This window comes from Podarcis melisellensis (assembly GCF_964234715.1).
Source record: "Podarcis melisellensis genome assembly, chromosome: 6".
NCBI classification, from domain to species: Eukaryota; Metazoa; Chordata; class Lepidosauria; order Squamata; family Lacertidae; genus Podarcis; species Podarcis melisellensis.
Genome location: NC_138538.1, coordinates 96,736,074 through 96,755,240, shown reverse-complemented (window position 1 = coordinate 96,755,240; position 19,167 = coordinate 96,736,074). Strand labels below are relative to the sequence as shown.

General features: G+C 46.4%; 1 protein-coding gene and 1 long non-coding RNA gene across 4 annotated transcripts; one reads left to right on the top strand and one right to left on the bottom strand.

Annotated features, from left to right (window-relative positions):
- Positions 1-715: 715 nt before the first annotated feature.
- HSD17B7 (hydroxysteroid 17-beta dehydrogenase 7) lies at positions 716-18,428 on the top strand. Of its 3 annotated transcripts, XM_081915328.1 has the most exons (10): positions 716-825; positions 3,613-3,816; positions 4,446-4,538; positions 7,104-7,235; positions 9,171-9,285; positions 11,948-12,142; positions 14,673-14,777; positions 15,670-15,726; positions 17,004-17,102; positions 17,968-18,428. In XM_081915328.1, the coding sequence occupies exons 1-10, from the start codon at positions 791-793 to the stop codon at positions 18,067-18,069; spliced, it is 1,137 nt and encodes a 378-aa protein (XP_081771454.1). In that variant the 5' UTR covers positions 716-790; the 3' UTR covers positions 18,070-18,428. The 3 variants fall into 3 exon arrangements, with proteins under 3 accessions (XP_081771454.1, XP_081771455.1, XP_081771456.1); XM_081915329.1 differs by lacking the exon at positions 7,104-7,235; XM_081915330.1 differs by lacking the exon at positions 3,613-3,816 and having other exon boundaries at positions 776-825.
- On the bottom strand, positions 4,377-7,097 carry LOC309372091. Its single transcript, XR_014169404.1, has 2 exons — positions 6,222-7,097; positions 4,377-4,588 (listed from the first exon to the last, which is right to left on the bottom strand). It is a non-coding gene; the product is annotated as an uncharacterized lncRNA (long non-coding RNA).
- Positions 18,429-19,167: the final 739 nt, after the last annotated feature.

Genomic DNA, 19,167 nt, shown 5'->3' with positions numbered 1-19,167 from the left:
AAAAGTTTGACACCTTTGGCCCCAAAGAAGCATTTCACTTTTTGAAATCTGGCAGCCGTGTTTTCCGGGAGGGCCCTTCTCTCTCTTTTTTTTTAAAAAGATATTTATTAGCATTTCAAAAATTATACAGAAAAAACAATAATAAAAACAAAACACAAACAAAAAACATATCAAATATAAAAAATACAAAATTAAAAACAATTTATAAACAAGTAAAATTTCATTCCCTTGATTTCTTATACCTTACTTCCCCGACCTCCTCATACCTCCCCTTTTTGTATTCCAATTCTTAATTCAGCAAATCCTCTCCCTTCATTTTCATTTAATTTTCAACCTTTCTTTTCTTTTTACTTAATCTTTACAGCTGAAAGCCCCTCGCTCAGCGCGGCCCCTCGGCTCTCCGGGGCTCCGGGGGGAGAAAGGCGCCTCCGGAGTCCTAAGGGGCCGCGCTGCGCCCAGACCCCCCCCCCCCACGCCGCTCCTCTTCCTGGCCCGCCTCCAGCCCCCGACTTCCTTACGGCCCAGCCAGCCAATGAGGAGCCCGAGGGGCGGTGATGGACGGGCCTGGCGCCCTCTCCCAGGCCCGGCCCGGCCTCCCTTTGCCGCCTGCCCCGCCATCGGGCTACCGTCACGCCACTTGGCCGCTCGGCCCCGAGAGAGCCCTCTGATTCGGCCAGGGAGGCGGGGAGGGGCGGGGTTTGGAGCGGGGGCGGGGCCTGGGCGGGGCCAAGCCCGGCTTCGGGCGGCTCGTCCCGCGGCGCTCGCCTCCAGCCTCCAGCCGCCGCTCGCCATGCAGAAGGTGGCCGTTGTCACCGGCGCCAGCAGGTAAGAGCGGGGGCTCCTCGGGGGACCCTCCAGGTATTCCTCCTCGCCAGGCTGCTCTCCTCGGAGGACCCTCCCGGCGGCGGCGCGGGGGAGCCGCGCTGGGAAGGGGAGACTCGGCGGCGCGGAGAACGAAGGAGCGCCCGCTGGGCGGGGAGCGCGGGGCTGGGACGGGGCGCTGAGAGAGGGTCCGGCGGGGCGTCAAAGCCACACGAGGCGCAGAACTGCAGAGCTGTCAGTTGGAAGGGACCACCAGGGTCATCTAGTCCTGCCCGGCAGGAAGCCTTCCCCGCGCGGGGCTCGAACCTGCAGCTCTGGGGTGACGCGCCTCGTGCTCTCCTGACTGAGCTCCTGGGGGCAGAGGCTGCCTGGGGCTGCAGCCCTTTCGAAGCCCCCTCCAAGCTCACTCTTTCCCCGGGAACTGGGAGCTCTGCTTTGTAGATTTGATAAACATTGAGAGGCACTAATAGTGTCTGGAATCAAAGTTTATCACTGGATTTTAACATTATTGTAATGTGCTTTATATCTTGCTTCTTAGAGAACTTTTTTGTTTTGTCTTGAAGTCTTGAATCTCACCTCTGTACATTATTGAAAACACAACAGCCAATATTTGTAAATCCATGGTGTGGCCATATTTGGAATGCCATGTGCAGTGCTGGTTATCCCACCTCAAAAGGTATTGTAGAGATAGCAAAGGTATGGGGAAACAACAACCAAGGGTGCAATCCTGTACATAGCCACTCAAAAGGAATAAGCTTCATTGAGTTCAGTGGGGTGTACTTTCAGGTAAGTGTGTACAGGACGGCAGCCTAAAACTAGAGTCCCAATTTCACTTCGCTGAGAGTTTAAGCCCCATTGAATTCAGTGGGGCATCTTCTAGTGAAGGGTCTGAAGCGCCTGCATTGTGAGCATATGTAAAAGTGTTCTGGGGTTTTTAGTTTAGAATAAAGGGGGGTGTCAGGATTTTAGAGATGCTTAGGTGGGTGCATGGCCAAAAATGCTGGGAACCACTGCTCCAAAGAAAGCTTGAGCGGAAACTGAGTTGTTCTCAGTTTGCTGCTGGTTAACATAAAATGCCAAGCCAAAGCTCTGGTTTATTTCTTCCTGGCTGGGGATAAGAAGGGAGTGCACTTCAGCAGCATGCACCAGGATGCTGCTCATTCAAGATGAGCCACAGTTAGCTGTATGGGTGGTGAATGATTAGAGTAAGAAGTAGTCCTCCCAGTGTAGCCCTTGACTTGCCACTAGCCAAGCTACTGCAGCCTTGATTTGCAGTCCCCTCCAGGCCAGTCTGCTCTGCTGCCTTCTGCTCTTCAGTTCAGCCACTGCCTCCGTTCCTTCCTTCACAGTGAAGCAAGCGGTTACTTTATTATAATTCTGGGTTTGTATCAGCTAGACAAACAGCTAGACAAGCTTATATTGCCCTGAGAAAATTTTGCATACTATTCCTATGGACATTTTCCTTCTCCTGGAAAACTACCCCCAAAATGGTTCATCTCTGAAAGTTCAGTACAGCTGCTTTCAGATCACTGAACCTGTGTATCGTGAAACTGTGAGTTCCTGGGGTTCCTGCTCAGAAGGATGCATAATCAAGATCCAGGGCTCCCTTTTGGCCTCTGCAAAGCTTTCCAAGTGTCATTTGAATGCATGGCTTTCGTAGTTGTGTACCTCCATTTGAAAGCTTTCCAGGTTTCCCTTACCTACCTAGATAACTGATTCCTAGTTGATATCTTCTTAAGTGCAGTGCTAGCAGGATTTTTATTTTAATTTTTGCCCCAGATGGTTATTTTTTTTTAAAAAAAAAGGCTAGTTTCGCCCTTGCATGAGTGAACTGTCCTCCTCCTTCAGTCCTTGGTTCTATGCCCTATGCCTTCCTCTCAGGTTTGAAATCACAGTCTTGGGGTCAAGTCCTTGTTCTTGCTTGAGGTGTTTCCTATTGGGGCTCCATCAGAGCAAACTTGTGTCTTCCTAGCGGATATCCAGATAGCTTTACATACTTATGAACTGAGTTTATATAGCCATTCCATGGTTTCTGTGGCAAATTGTCACACTTACTTTCTGTAGGCTTTTGAGACTAGTTAGGCATTCTTTCACTCTTTAGATCATGGTGTCTGTGTAGGGCAGGATATGCTGCCTGCTTAAATTGTAATTTTGCTGTCTGAAGCAGAATTTATATATGCTGCCATGTTGGTTTCATGTAAACTTTATTCCCTCTCTGTGAAAACTGCTTGTTGGCATCAAATTAAGGATTAACACATATTCATAGCAAATGTGGTCACAATTGTTGGCAATGTGTGTATGATTGCATGTGAATGGTGAACTCAAATGTGGGTTCAGACACATGTCATTGTCACAGTCCTACTCTCCCTCTTTCATGGAGGAATTTGCAACCTTCTAGACTCAGATGGACCTCTCCTCCCTGCTAGTTTTAATAAGCCAAGAAGGGCAATCGTCAGAGGCTTCTCAAATGTCCCGCTCACTAATTGTGAAGGCACATTATTTCATGTGGGGCTGTGCAAAATACCCAGAAGGAAGAGGAGAGACCCTTGAAACTGCACAAGTTCTTGGTTTTGTTCCGAAGGGAGTGTTTTCAGTTTGGATCTCGGAAAGTAGTGTCATATTGGGCCACATGGCAGGCTGGGCATGTTGCACTTAACCTATCTGGGAGGTGTTGCTCTTTTGGTCGTCAAAGGAAGGGCTCCCTGAGACCGGGAGAAGCCTTCAATTGTATGGAGTTGTGATGCTGGACGCTCTGTGGCTGGCCCTGATCCTGTGCTCTTACTGTTGCAGTGGAATTGGATCTGCGCTGTGTGAGCGTCTCCTCCAGGAAGATGCCAGCCTCCACGTGTGTTTGGCCTGCAGGAACCTGGAGAAGGCAAATGCCACCCGGAACCACCTGTTGTCCTGCTTCCCCAGTGCAGATGTCAGCATAGTTCAAATAGATGTTAGCAAGATGGCCTCTGTCTTACGTGCTGCGGAAGAGATCAAGGCAAGGTATGTCGGGGGAGCGGGAATGGTTTGGTTAGGCTGCCTGTGCTGTGGCTGTCCTCCAGGGAGCTGCTTCCTTAACTCATCACCTTTCCAGGACTTGCTTTTCTTACTTGAACTGGACCTGTTCCGAGATGTGATTGCGTGATGTGTGATGGCCAAGAGAAGTGGTTTGCACAACTGGCAGAATCAAGTCTTCATTATATGCTGAAATGTTCTACTGTACTCTATGAAAAAACTCATTGCTGGTAGAAAGTAAGTATCTATGGGGAAATGTTTCATCATAATCCCCTGGCATACTAGCTTTCTGTATGTAGGGAGGTTTCTGCCCCTCCTCCCCCAAATGGAAGAGCATTCCAGCCTGCAGCCTAAAACAGTTTAGGGCAAGCTTGACCTCTTGATTATGAGAATTCACCCCTAGTGTGCTTCCCCAGAAAGATTTGGTGTTGGACCAGACATTAGGGGGAGAAATTACAAACTTTTATATAAACTACTTAGAGGTTTGGGATGATTGGTGTATGAATCCTATTAAAAATAAATATATTATAAATTCTGGGGCACCCCAGTTCTGTTTAATTGCCAATTAATGCTGCTTTCCCACCCTTTCAATAACCACCTTTTTTGTTTTGGTGTAGATTTCATCGTTTGGATTATCTCTTTTTGAATGCTGGGATCATGGTAAATCCACGTATCAGTTTATGGGCATTCATACGTGGCATCTTCTCCAGGTATGTTATATATCTAACTGTTCCGTCGCTCGTCTTCATTTTCTGCCTGGCTTTGTGGATAGGAGGGGAGGACACGGAGTTACTTAGGCAGGGTTGTCCAGGGAAACAAAGCCTTGACCTCACTCTTTATCCGGCCTCCACCCCACATGTTACAAACCTAAAGTTATGGAATGTGAACATTTCTCTTCTGAGGCAGAATGCTGCAGTTTGTCTGACTCAAGGCTACCCTCTTAGCATTGCAATTCCTTTCCTGCGTATAATACAGGAAGAAAATTAATAGGCTCTTATTAGAGGTTAGAAAAAGCGAAGCTTCTTCAGAGTGTGTGTATTTGTTTGTTTAGTTGCTTGTTACCCTTCACTGCTGCAGAGGTACATTTGATTATGCGACAGCACTGAGGAGTAAACAAGGAATAAAACCAAACAAAGCCCAGTTCTTTCTGATTCTACCTCTCAAGGTGGTGACCCCCCACCCTCCACCTCAAGGCCTCCACTTCCAATGTTCCTAATGTGAAACATATTAGAAGCCAAGTGTATCGGAAGCCATTTTGGCATATAAGTGGTGTGTAAATTAATAATTAATAATAAAATTGCACAGTGAGTTCACACTGGTATTTATGTTCGCTTATATGTGTGTGTGTGTTCAGAAGGGTTGCCTTGTCAGCCTGCTGCTGCAAAAACCACAGACTCTTGTGACGTGTAAAGTCTAACAATCTCTCTTTCAAGGATTTGCATCCACTTTGTCAGATGTGTGAAGTTTTATATTCTGTTCAGGGAGAGAGAGAGAGAGAGAGAGAGAGAGAGAGAGAGAGAGAGAGAGAGAGAGAGAAGTAATGTGAAGAAGGAGGGAGAATGACACCATTAAGACACAATTGGTGTCAGTCTGCCTGAGCCCCCTTAAACATGCACAGAGGAGCCTGCAGAGGGACGGGGACTCGAGTTGGGATCTGCCTAAATATATGGGTTGGATCCTGAGTCCTGTCATACTTTGAGTAGACCCATAGTGCACCTGTGTAGTATAATTCAGCCCATGGAACTCAATGAAACTTTAGTTACCTGACTGACTTATGTCCCATTAATATCTATGGGTCTGCACTAAGTAGTAATGCTAATATTTGTTAGTCTTCCCCCCCTCCCCATGAAACAAATTGACTGAATCCAGCTACACACACTCATACTTACCTACCTCTGTGTGACAGGAACAGTGCTTTTATGTTGAACAGGTGGCTAGACCAGTAAGACAGCAACAAACCTACCCTGGAACATGTGTGACGTTTGCAGTTCACTTGCCCTTGTCAGTGTAGTTGGAAACACAGGAAGACTGTCTAGCAGTCCTGTTACAATATCTGTATCTGGAATAAGTTGAGGATCCTATTTCCTCTCTCCTTTTCGCTGTCTCCCTTTTCCGTGTCCCATTTGCCGTAAACTCTTGCTGCTTGCTTTCAAGATCTTGCCTTCATCTCTCGTCTCTTGTTCTTTGACCTTTGTCCTTCCAAATTCTCACCATTCTGTTGGCCTCATCCTGTCTGCCAAACCTAAGAGTGCTGCTTCTGTCTCTTCATCTCTGTTGCCTCGCACTGTTCCTTGTTCTGTCCTTTGGCTGGCCCTGTCTCCCAAGAGACAGGCACTTTCATTTGACTTTATTTTGAAATAGAATTATATATTGAAATAGTGGCTGAGACTTACCTGCTTTCAACCTTTAACTCCTCGTTCTTTTCCCCCATTGTGTTTCTGCTCTTTTCTATCGTGTTCTTTTCCCAGCCTCCATCTTTTTAGTCTGTGAGCTTACTAGAAGGGTAAGTCCAAAAAAGGACTGTGAGAATAAAAATTAAAACGTTTGCATCAAAAACACGGGCTGGACCTTGAGAAATGTCTTGATGTATGAACCTAAACATATGAGAGTTGGGAATACTTTCGTTTGGGCATTGGTACTTGACGCCTTGACTGAGACTCCCCACATTTTCAAATGCATCTCTGAACCATGTATACTAGAGAGTTTCTTGTTTTCCCCCCTAATTTCTGGATTCTATCAAGTTCTTGTGAGCCACAGATTGTGCCCTCAAATGCAAGGGAAGGGAAGGTTCCAGTCTCTCTTTAATTACTGAATAGAAGAAGGCATTTCAGCAGGTGCAGCCCCTTGTTCACCCCTTTGACACGATAAGCTGCATCTGCCAAAATTCCTCCTTATACACAACTGTCAAAGGCTCAGGAGCTCTGGGCGGCATGTTATCCTGTGTGCTTTCTCAGTTATCCAAGCTGCAATGTCTTAATATTTACCTGTTTTACTTTCTGTGCCTGCACTCATTCCTTTTTCTTTTTTCCCAATTTTTGAGTTCATCCTTTTTAGAAGTGGGGAAGACGCACACAAATTCGAACTGTGAGAACACCATTGACGTGTATTTTCTGTAATCTGCATTTTGTCAAACCGAGTGTGATTTCCTTGTTAGACTACTGAAATGCATTGAGCTAGTGTTCCCAGAGAAGAATCCTGAAACGGCTTAAAATATCTAACCTGTAACCTAACAACTGCCTGTTCTATTTACACTTGTATCCTGCTCTTCCTCTAAGGAGTTCAAAGCAAGACACATGGGTTTCCCATGCAGTCTCCCATCCAAACACTGACCAGCCCCAAACCTGTCTAGCTTCAGTGATGGAACATCCTCAAGTGGAACAAAATGAAGCAAAGTCCTCTTTTGCCCAGTATGTGCTACTTCCTTTGTGACACGGGAACTACATTTCTGTCTTGGTTTTATGTAGCAGTCCTTATTTGCATAAAGTTGTTTGCTATCTTCATCTTGTGTGTTCTGATGATGAGCCTCCAAGGTAGGTTATACTGCTGAGGAATCAACAACCAGGTATTGTTACTTATCTAAGGTAGCTGTAGCCGTTGGCTCTCTCTGGCAACAGGATGGATCCCTGCTACCTCACACTGCTGTGCATTCTGCCAATCAAAAATAACATCAAATCTGCTTTCTGTTTTAGGTTTCCTGCCAACTGCAATATACTTTCTGCTAGCTTTGTTCCTGTTATAGAAGTGGACAACTCCACTTTTCCTCTGACCCATTGCTAATTATTTCCAGACACACACCTGGCTTTCTACCACAAGAATCCCGAAGTATCAGGCACCTCATAGGCTTTGTTCACACATAACACAAAGCCATGGTTCATTTAGCTCAACTGTGGGTGGTTGTTTTTTTAAGTGTCTGATTCCACCCCACACTAACCATGGTTTATTTCCAGACAGCAAATCATGATTTGAAACCATGGCTCATTCTTGGCTTTTTTGGTTTTTCATGACGCCTGCGCCAGCATCTTGGTTTTGTAGCCTTTGTTTGGGTGTCCTGTCCCAAGCAGGTGTGAGGCAAGACCCGTGGGAGAACAAAGCTACTCCCCAGGCTAAGCAGCTCTTTGTGTTACTTTTCCAGAAGTAGGTCTCTCGCCTCAGGTTGTGATGCCAATGGAAATAAAATTGAAAGAGGTTTGACCTGCTTTGCTACTTTGCTGTCTATACATGACTGTTGTGTTGAAAACACAACAACTTTTTAAAGTTGGCTATCCTGATCATTACACTTACCCACAAATTATATCACTTCAGCCAGCAAAATACTTTAAAAAAACCCCAAACTAATAGGGATGTTGTCAGGAGACCTGCAGGGCAAAAGTCTCCCCTGTCACTTAATGGATTCTGAATTTCTGATCTTAAGGCAGCATGGTGTGTGTCTGTGCTGGGCAGCTGGTTTGGCTTGGGGCATGTGGAGAGCAGTTGAAAATCTGTGAAAATTTCTCACTTTGATTGCGCAACTGTCCAATTGTAAGGAAGCTGGTGATGGGGAAGCAATGCCAGTTACAGGAGCAATGTGATGGTTTTGGGATAACAGACAGGAGGGAGAAATACACAAAATTGAGCAAGCCAAGCTGTGATTTCTTTCCTCTGAGTCTCATCATAGCTTGTTCAACAATCCATGTGAATGTGGCCACTGTTTCTGAAATCTTTGTTCTAGAGTAGCAGCTCTTGGCTGAACTGCAGGCCGCCATTTTGGTTTGCTTCTTAACAGCCGCAACCTGGGAGACTGCTTGAAGAATCTCTCAAATTCAAACACAACTATTATATTTGCCCTTTGTGGATGTGATCCAGAGGAAAGCTGTGCACACAGCTAGGGGGTTCACACAAATTTCCTGCAACTGCTTGCAGTGCTGAAAAGAACACAAGGGCACAGCTGGATCCAGCCAAGAGTTCATCTCATCCAACATCCTGTTTCCACCAGTGGCCAACCGGGCAACTAACATAAAGACTTTTCAGTTTAGCATTTAAAAAACCAACCGCCTCTTCAGCATGTAATTAAAACATCCAATAACATTCTGGCTCTTATATTTATTTTACTTGTTCTTCTGTTCCTTTCATTGTAATCATGGGGACTGGGATTAGTGGTAGTCCTTGGATCACAGTTTAACAACGTTCCAAATAAAAACCAGCTACAGTTTCTCTCATTTCCCAAAGATTGCTTCCTTTTTGCCGGCATAAGCCATCTCCACCCACACTCACATTTAGTTGCAAGGACCATAATATTGGTTGGCGGTTTCTCTTAAGGGCAGCAGTCCTCTCTTCTATGCTCTAACCTCTTCCCCTGTTTTCAGGAGGGCATACCAGATGCTGACTACGGCAGAGGGGCTGATGAGCCAAGAGGACAGGGTCACTGCAGACAACCTTCAGGAGGTCTTTGAAACAAATCTCTTCGGACATTTTGTTCTGGTAGGGAAGCTTTTACCTAGTTTGTGTCACACATCCTGGTGTTGTGCAGATGTTATCTGGGTGTTTGTACATGTATTGCAAGACATTATTCTAGGTGATCTATGTATTGTGGAACATTGCCCTACTTAAAGATGGTTGTGAACAAGCTCTCACCTCTTTAGTTAATACATTGGTATATCCGCTGAGCCTTCCACAGGTAAGAATAAGGATGCCTATTTGCATAGGTAAGTTTGCCAGTCCTTTGCCAGTCACGGTAGTGTAATATCTCTAGCTCTCATCTTTGGTGGCTGTTGCTGGTCTCAGAATATTAAATTTAGTGTGCTAATTCTCAAAAACTGAAGAAGTCTCAGTAGATTTGTTTTGGTGTGGTTGCTTTTTTAGCATGAGGGCTTAATTCTGCACCAGCAGCCTCTGGTTTGACTTTCTGGATGTGATCTGCCAATTTCACAACGGGTTGTAGCTGACAGAAAAGCTGGCCAAAATTTCTGCCTCATTGACTTCAGGACTGAACTCACTGCTGGTCCTTTCAGTGAACTTCCAGCAAACAATGTTTAGAGGCAATCTTGTAAGCTGCCATTTGGCCACACAGGGCAAAAAAATATTAACAATAGAGGGCCAGTATAATAGCTTTATCTCCCTAATTTTATCCTGTCATTTCCTTTAGTGTCCACTGCATGGAGCTAATGTATTTGACTCCTCTTTACTTTTGCAGAATGGATAATCAAAGTTTGTGGCATCTTGCAATCAGCAGGGTAGTGAGCACACTGACTGGTCCTCCCTGTGTCAGATTCTCTGTCTGTGGGCTCCTATTGCAGTGCATAATTGTGATGTGTGCCTGGTGGCAGGAGAGGCAGGGGTGAGTTGGGGCAACACAATCGTGAAGGTGTAGGTTTTACTTGCAAAGCAGGTGGAACCTTAACTGTCAAGAAGGGCGAAACCTCTTGTCCAAGGACAGTGGCGACGCTGTCAGGCGAGTGAAGATGCAAAGTGCTGTGTTACAATTTCATGCCCGTGCTGTGAAATCGGAAACCAAAGACCCGTTCCAAAGGTCTATGCTGACTTGTGGCTCACTTAAGAAGAATATGTTTTTCCAGTGTATACCGTTATAAGTCATGTTGTATGGACAGGAAAGTAAATACATTTGTAAAGTATTTTAGGGATCTTTGGAGAAATCCTCTTGGTTCTGTTGAGTATGGGTCAGCTTTGTTTTAGAATGTATACAGTGGAACCTCGGTTTACGTACCGTCCTCCTTGAGAATGCTTCGGGTAACGAGCTCCGCTAACCCGGAAGTAGATGCCCCTAGTTGCGAACTTTCGCCCCAGAACATTGGTATCACTTTAACTTACTGTGTTCCATCATACCTCTCCTCCCTCTCGACTGTTGCCCATAGACTGGCCTTCACCAAAGCGAGGTTCAACGTTTTTCCCTCCAACGTCCTGAGACATAGATTCTCAAAGGGCCAAGCCCCCACCACGTGTGAATGTGATAAGGAGACGCCGGAGTCGCTCCAGCACATCATGTTCACTTGCCCCCTGTTCAATGTGCCACGGGCAAATCTGTTGGGATCAATCATACAGAAACTAGAGGGTACCCCACCAAAATTCCACCTTGCTCAAATTTTGCAGGATAAGGATACCCATACGACCCTGAATGTGGCTAGGTTCCTGGTCGCTGTCCTTACCCAAAAGCGACGCCAAGGAGCACTACAAACTAACTAAGGCGTCATATGCCATTCCATTTTATAGTATTTTATTGTTACTGTGGTGTTTTAGCGACTGTTTTTTTTTTACCCATGTGCACAAGCTGTTATTTATGTGTTGTTTTTACCTGTATGGGCCTATGGCCGTAATAAATATTGTTGTTGTTGTTGTTGTTGAACTTTGCCCTGGGATGCAAGCAGAAGTCGCGTGGTGGCAGCGGGAGGCCCCATTAGCAAAAGCGCGCCTCATGTTAAGAACAGTTTCAGCTTAAGACCTGACCTCCGGAACAAATTAAGTTCGTAACCGGAGGTAACACTGTATTCTGAAAATAACATTGATTTAAAAAAATTAAGATGCCAATAGGAGGAGGATAGCTATTGAGTCTGTGCTAGACTCATTCTGATTTATAATCTTTTTTTCTTTCACAGATGAAAATGCAGAACATACTTCTTGCAAGTAGAACTTGTGAGGAAGGATCTGTATCGGGGGTTACGAGGGGCTTAGTGGACAATGATTTTTTGCCCTTTGTAGTAATTTGTAGTGCACTATGCTAGGTGCTGTATGATTTTTAATTTTATTTTTATTGCTCCTTTTGTTTTTTATATATTATATTACACTTTGAATTCTGATATTAAATATATTAAATATTTATAATTATTTTAACCGTATTTTTATTGCTGCTTTTATTTCACATTGTACAGTATTACAATTTAAATTTCTTCAAATCCAAAATTTAAATACAATATAAGAAATAAAAGAAGCAATTAAAACAGTTAAAAATCAATATAAATATTTAATGCGATGGATGTCCTGTCTCCAAACACAAATCCACAGGCATACTGTGGACCACCTGAAAGACCCTGGTGGACCACTAGTGGTCTGTGGACCACAGTTTGGGAACCTCTGTTCTAGATTCTTGAGGAAGGAACCCGGAGCCTTGCTAAAGTCTTCATTTTTGCAGATCCGGAACCTGGAGCCTCTGCTCTGCTGCACTGAAAAGCCCAGCAAACTTGTCTGGACCTCTTCAGTCAATGCCTGCAAATCTAACTTCAGCCTTGAGGACTTTCAGCACAGGCAAGGCAAGGAGGCCTACAGCTCTTCTAAATATGCTACTGACCTTACAAGTGTGGCTCTGAACAACCGGTTCAACAAGCAGGTGAGAGCACCCTATCCTAGTCCTTCCAAAATGCTGCTCATCCCATCTGTGTCCACTGGCCCTTCCGACCGAAAGCAAAAGAAGGTGGCATTCTTTTCAGGAAAGCTGGCGAAGTGTGCCCCCTCTACACACCTCATGCCTCCCAAATTGGCTCTGAGGTGTGTGGGTTGGGGGGACCCCCAGAATGTGGTGAGAAGAGTGAAGGGGCCGCTCCGTCTGGCAAGCGGAAACGCTTGTGGTGGTGGAACACTTGATGTCGTGTGACTCTCATTCCTCCCATTGTATTGCGACTTTTCTGAACCCCTGCTCAATCCCTGGAACAAATGTACTCAAATGTTTTGAGAGTTCAGCACAAACTCAGTACAAGCCACAGAATTTGATACTGGCTACAGAATTCCTGAGAATCTGTCTTTTCCTTTTTTAAAAGTAGGTTCCTAATCCACATGGCTGCAAAAACAAGCTTTCAAGTTAACAGACAATGTCTGGTCATATGCCTGAATTTTGAGGGTGGAGAAAGGGGGGCTTTTATCAGATTGACTATTCTTCTATTTCCCCTTCTTGTGAATAGTGAAAGCAAAATAAGCCATGCAGACTAAGGGATCTTGAGCAAATTACTTTAATTTGCATAATTTATACAGGACATAGAATTTTAGCTTTTTTGTGCTGTGTGGGTGACAAAATGAGACTGCATTCTCAGTGGTGGCCCCAAAATTATGGGACTCCTTCCCAAATTACATTTGGTTCTCCCCCCACATTGGACTCATTGAGATGCAAGGTAAAAGCATTGTTATTTACCAAGATCTTTGTATATGTGATGTTGCTGCCAATGTCATTGTTGCTCTCTGCTCCTGTTGCGATGAAGGGTAGGATATAAGCACAAGAAAATGAATAAATACAAACTTTGGGTACTTTGGTTCAGATTTTGCCATTGTCTTGGACAGCATTATACACTGTCACCCATGGAGTGTGTTAAAAATATGCAAGATGTATCACAGTCTTGTCTTATTTATGTTTGCAACACCCCCTGTAAAATGTTCTTTCCATATTGGGGTGAAATAAAATTGACCATGGCCAATAGCAATTTCATGATAAAACAGTTCTTTTTCTAAAATGCCTTTAAGAGCTGAGAGCAATTTGGCAAGGTGTATTGCTGTTCCTCTGGGTCCTATTTTAATAGTCACAATGACCCTGGAAAGTCGCTTAGGCTGTCCAAGGCTACCCAGTCAGGAGTTGAACCCTGATCTCCCTTCTCTGGGTCAGACTGCTGCACTGTGGCACATCTGTTCCTCCCCACCAAGCCCTTTCCATTCTGTCTGCCCTCCTTCCCCACATGAGTCAGAGGCCTAGTCCACACCATAATTTAATGTGGACTAGAAGCTTCTGCTATGTGATGTCCACACAGTACCTCATCCAACTGGCAGCCCACAAGGCCCACCTTCACTGTTTTATTCAGATTCTCCCAATCTATGAATAATTTGTTAGGAGGACATAAAAATCCAACATAATATCGCTTTCCACTGGCATGTGGGTGTTAGGATATTTCCGTTCCACCTTAAAAGGGAGCAGGCTTTGTGAGTCACAGAGTCTGCTTATTTCCTGTTCACAGGAAGTTTATGCTTTTGTATATGCTTTTGTTTTCTCTCTGTGCCTGAGACATCGTAGCAGGCAGTCATGTTTTCTCTTTGTTTTGACCAACGTTGAATAAACTTGTAAATATGCTCTCCTGAGTGCACCTTTCGCTGTACGTATCTGCTGACAGAGCGTGCACGAGCTCTGGAATGTGGCAAGCTATTTCTGGGGCTCCTGTCGCTAATTGACTGATACTGCGTTATCTACGGGAGGTCGATGGATCGCAACGGAGACGGCTTGGGGGCATGATGGCCTTTGTCTCCCTGGCAGTATCCCAACAGTGGGTGCCCTGAAGTGCATTTTGCGACTGGGGTCCCCCCTCCACAATGTGTGTGGTGATGTTTCACTGGGTGCTTTGGAGGGGAGGAAGAAAAAGAAAAGCGCTGTATCCACATCTCCACCCTGTTGCTCTCCTTGTCGTGCCTTTGCTGTTTATGTCCTTTTGGAAATTGCACAGCGGCTTTATGTTTTTTGGGGGGTGAGGGATTTCTGGAGACCAGCTTCCTTCACACGGACATGCAATCACATGTAAAGCAGTGACTTGGGGATGCCGTTCTTTCCACTCCATCCTTCCACAATAGCAGAGAAAGTGGTTTCTAATGAATGGGCAGGGGAAACCTCTCAGGTTTCACAGCTCTGAAGTCAGCCAAATGCAGGATTTCCGCCTCCCATTCAGAAGTAATTCTTGTGCTAGTTTATGCCATTCACATGTAGAAAGGGCAGAATAGTAAGTTAACAAAACCAGGAGGGAATATTTTTAAAGCTTGCACCTCTTTCTGTTACAAACCTGGCACAAGCCCTGTCTAGGTGGTGTGAGTGTGGGTGTCTGCCAGCAGTTGTGTGTGTCACAGTGTGGCCCCATGGAGCCATCTCTTTCTCTCTCCCCCCACTCTCTCAACAGGGCATGTATTCTAGCGTTGTGTGTCCAGGTGTTGTGATGACCAACATGACGTTTGAGATTTTGCCTCCTTTCGTGTGGAAGTTATTTTTCCCCATTCTGTGGCTGGTGAGTGAGATGGTCTTCAGAAACTGCAGCAAACCCTTAAGTTCTAGGAACTAGAGGCTGATTCAGATTCCCTTGTAAGCAGAGAGAAAAGCTGAAGTGGTCAGTGGAACAAATACAAGCATATGGCACGATCAGACTTTACAGTATACAGTGGTACCTTGGGTTACAGACGCTTCAGGTTACAGACTCCACTAACCCAGAAATAGTACTGGGTTAAGAACTTTGCTTCAGGATGTGAACAGAAATTGTGCAGCAGCGGCGTGGGGGCAGCAGGAGGCCCCATTAGCTAAAGTGGTGCTTCAGGTTAAGAACAGTTTCAGGTTAAGAACGGACCTCCGGAACGAAGTAAGTACTTAACCTGAGGTACCACTGTATTTTACTATAGAGGAAGCCCTTTTTGTCTCTTTCTTGTTTGGGGTCAGACCCTAAGAAGAGCCTCTCAGGTCAGCCAGGGCCCCTCTACTCCAGCACCCTGTTCTCGGAGTCGCCCACCAAGTGCCCACGGGAGCCCCATAGTGGGACCTGAGCACCAGAGCCCTCTCCCACTTGGGATGGACAGCAACCAGACAGTGGAAGCCGAACATGGCCATTGTGGCTTCTCCTCCAGGAATTGGTCTCCCCTTTTAAAGCCATCCAAATTGGTAGCCATCCCTGCCTCTTGAGGGAGCAGCCTCCTTCGTTATCTGGCGCTGGGTCTGCCCTGAAACTTGCAACCTTCAGCTTTGCTGGGCGTCTTCAAGTTCTAGTGGGATGAGAGAGGGATATGGCTGCTATTTGGGGGCAGAGGCTGGTGGTGTTTTCCTTGCCCTCCTGGAGCTGCTTCCCCAGCTTCAGTGCCATGGAGTAGAAAGAAGAGAACTGACTTCTTGCTTTTCTCTCCCCGCAACTCCAGTTCCGCCTTTTTACCAACACGTATACACTGACGCCGTACAATGGAGCAGAAGCACTGGTAAGATGCTTTGGCACTGACATGTTGTACATTGTGCCTGTCTGATCCATCGCGTTTGCCTTGCAATAGCCGATGTACCAAGAGGTTCACAGCCACTTTCTTTCCTCTCCTGGGGAACGTGTTGGCTGCTCCCACCCTCACCCACCCTGTGATGTGAGTAGGGCCAACTCTGGTCTGCACTCCCAGCCAGCAACTGTGTCTGTGCATGCGCGTTTGCTGCATCCGTTTGTTTGATCTGATTGATACCTGCCTGCTGGTAGGAGTGTGTTTGTGCTGATCATAGTGTGGGATGTTGCTTCATGGCTGGCTGAGTGAATGCCGCTTGGTGGGGGTGGGGGGAGTGGTCCAGGGCCTGTCTCACTATATAACAACAGGCCCTAGGGGACTTCAATGTCCACCCAGAGGCTGCTGGCACAAGACTTCGTGACTACCATGGCTCTTTCTCGGTTGGTCATGGTTCCAACACACCGGGCAGAGCAAAGATGTAGTCTTTGCCCCAAGTGATATGAAGGACGGGATGAGGATGGGGCAGTGCCACGCCCTCCCTTGTCATGGTCAGATCATGATCTGCTTCAGTTTGGACTGACGACTAGTGGTGGACACATTCAGATGTCTCACCTTTGCAGACTGAGGGAACTCGATGTGTTCCTGAAGGCTCTGGGGAATTTTCCAGAGGAGAAAGCTAGTGGAGTCCTTATCTGACAATGGAACAGCAAGATGAAACAGGCAGTTGCCCTGATCACTCTGGACCCTTCAGATGGGAACAGCTCTCAGCCAGTTGCCAGTACCTCCTTTGGGGGGAAGGTGGTGGAGAGGGCTGTGGTGGGGCAGATACAGGCATTCTTGGAGGACACAGGTTATTTAGATCCATTGGAATCTGTGTTCAGGCCTAGCCATGGAACTGAGTTGGCCTTGATCACCCTGATGGATCACCTCTGCAGAGAGTGGGGACTGCTGGGGGGGGGAGTGCGCCATTGTTCTACCTTCTTGATCTCTTGTTGACATTTGATACCATTGACTATGGTATCCTCCTGGACTGGGAATTGGGGGCACTGTATTACAGTGGTTCTAATTCTACCTTCTGCACCAAGTCCAGAGAGGAGCATTGGGAGAGTGCCTGTTGGCTCCCTGGCAGCTTACATGATGGGGTTATCTCGTTTGAGCCCCTTTAGATCCAAATCCAGCCCCACAGAGGTTTTCAGCACTGGCAGCGGTTGTCTTGAGTCAAACGCACTTTCAAGGAAAGAACTGCTCACTTGTTTGCATCCCCTTTCTAGGTTTGGCTGTTCAAGCAGAAGCCCGAGTTGCTGGACCCCCTGGTGAAATTTCACAGCTGCACCACATTCTTTGGGAAGAACTACGTTGAGATCCGCAAGGTAAGTAGACCCCTTCGTGTGCATTGTGTTGTCACGAGTACAGTGGTACCTCAGGTTACATACGCTTCAGGTTACACACTCCACTAACCCAGAAATAGTGCTTCAGGTTAAGAACTTTGCTTCAGGATGAGAACAGAAATTGGGCTCCAGCGGTGCAGTGGCAGCAGGAGGCCCCATTAGCTAAAGTGGTGCTTCAGGTTAAGAACAGACTTCCGGAAAGAATTAAGTACTTAACCCAAGGTACCACTGTATTGCTTTCATGCTTTTGGTGCAGGCTACGCCGTGGGAAATCATGGAGGACCCACGTCATGAGGCAAGGCAAGGCAGCTGTCTTGGAGGGGGTTCTGAGTTCCATTAAGAGGCAGCAGAATCTTCCAGAAAGTTCCACTGCAGAAAGCCTCATAGAAATGAATGTTACTCGCCTGGAGCTTTGGAGATAGGAAGGGCTAAAACTTACATTTATTTTTAAATGTTACTTACCTGCGAAAGATGTGTCTTGCTGGACTAGATCAAAGACCCATCCAAGCCAGCGTTGTCTCCCACTGCATGGCCACAAGCAGGCTGCGATCGCATCAACACTCCCCACTTGCTCCTGCCATTTTGCAACCCAGGGGCTTTGCAGTGAGAAGTGCCAGCCGCCTGCCACCTTCATGTCCCCAAGAAAGCAGCTGGGACCGCCTACTACGCACCTCTGCAGTTGGGTCAGAGCCAGCAACTGTGGTGTACAGTTCCTAGGTTCCTTTAGCTGATGGAAGGGATGGCTCTGGGGTCTCCTCTGGGGGTGGGGGGTGGGGGGCTTGTGGTAAAGGAAAGAAAACACTGCTGGTTCTATGGAATCTGTCCTGATCACAGCTGTCTCTTTCAGATGGATCTCAGTGAAGATACCGCAGAGAAGCTTTACGAGAAGCTCCTGGAACTAGAGAAGCAACTTCTTGCAAGGTGCAACAGCCCACAGCATAAAAAATAGCAAAGCCAGACCAGGCTTTCGCCACCATTCCTCATGGCAATGAGTTTCTTCCACTTGGGACAGTTAAGAACCTCGGCTCCTCACCCCCACCCCACCCTGGCTTTTGCCTTTTGCAATGCAAACCTCTCTAGAGATGTATCTTTTGGCTGTCATGAAGCTGAAGTGCTGAAAGAAACCAAAAAGTCTTACAGTCCAGTCCCTGCCCACCCCAGCGTGGTTTTTATAATGCCTTTGCTCTCCTTTTAGTTGCCGTGTCTTTACGTCACTGCAGCATTTGTCTTTCCCCGTTACGTGTTTCCTGAAGCCTTTGTACTCCTCAGAGCAGGATGTTTCTCAAATAATAAATGAAATGAAGGGTCGCTGTGTCCTTATTTCAGAAGTGGGCATTCGGGGGGAGGGGTAGTCCTGTCATTAGGTTGTGTGGCATTGCCTACTAAAGAGCAAAGTCGAGCTGGTTTGTGCCCTGGCTCCACTTTTGACCCAAACATGCATTTGGGGACCCCTTTCTTAACCCTTTCCATGTGTTTGCATGGAAGAAGTGCTCCTCTTGTGACCCACCTTGGATGCCAATCTGGAAAATCCAGTTCACCTTTGCTAGGATTCAGCGGTAAAGAGTGGGCTTTCCCTGGGGAAAGTGGCAGGACAAGCGGAAGTCTGGATGAGCCCTAAGATTGGTCAACATCCCTTCCCACCATAGATTCTTTCCAAGAACTCGAAGTACAGTGGTGCCTCGCAAGACGAAAATAATTCATTCCGCGAGTCTCTTTGTCTAGCGGTTTTTTCGTCTTGCGAAGCACGGCCTTTAGCGGCTTAGCGGATTAATGCTCTTAGCGGCTTAGAAAAAGGGGGGGAAGGAAAAAAACTCGCAAGACGTTTTCGTCTTGCGAAGCAAGCCCATAGGGAAATTCGTCTTGCGAAGCACCTCAAAAACGGAAAACTCTTTCGTCTAGCGAGTTTTTCGTCTTGCGAGGCATTCGTCTTGCGGGGCACCACTGTAGTTTGTATTTTAAGCAGAGTGAAAGATGGATGCATGGGAGTAGGAAAACAGAAATGCTGTCCTACGCAGACAGTGCTACTCTGCCATTCAAACATCAGTGG

Excerpts from the sequence above, each read along its gene's own strand:
- HSD17B7 (XM_081915328.1), top strand. The coding sequence starts at position 791 with ATGCAGAAGGTGGCCGTTGTCACCGGCGCCAGCAG. Across the intron at positions 4,539-7,103 it reads ATACGTGGCATCTTCTCCAG|GAGTTCAAAGCAAGACACAT; the intron begins GTATGTTATATA and ends TCTTCCTCTAAG. Across the intron at positions 17,103-17,967 it reads ACTACGTTGAGATCCGCAAG|ATGGATCTCAGTGAAGATAC; the intron begins GTAAGTAGACCC and ends TGTCTCTTTCAG.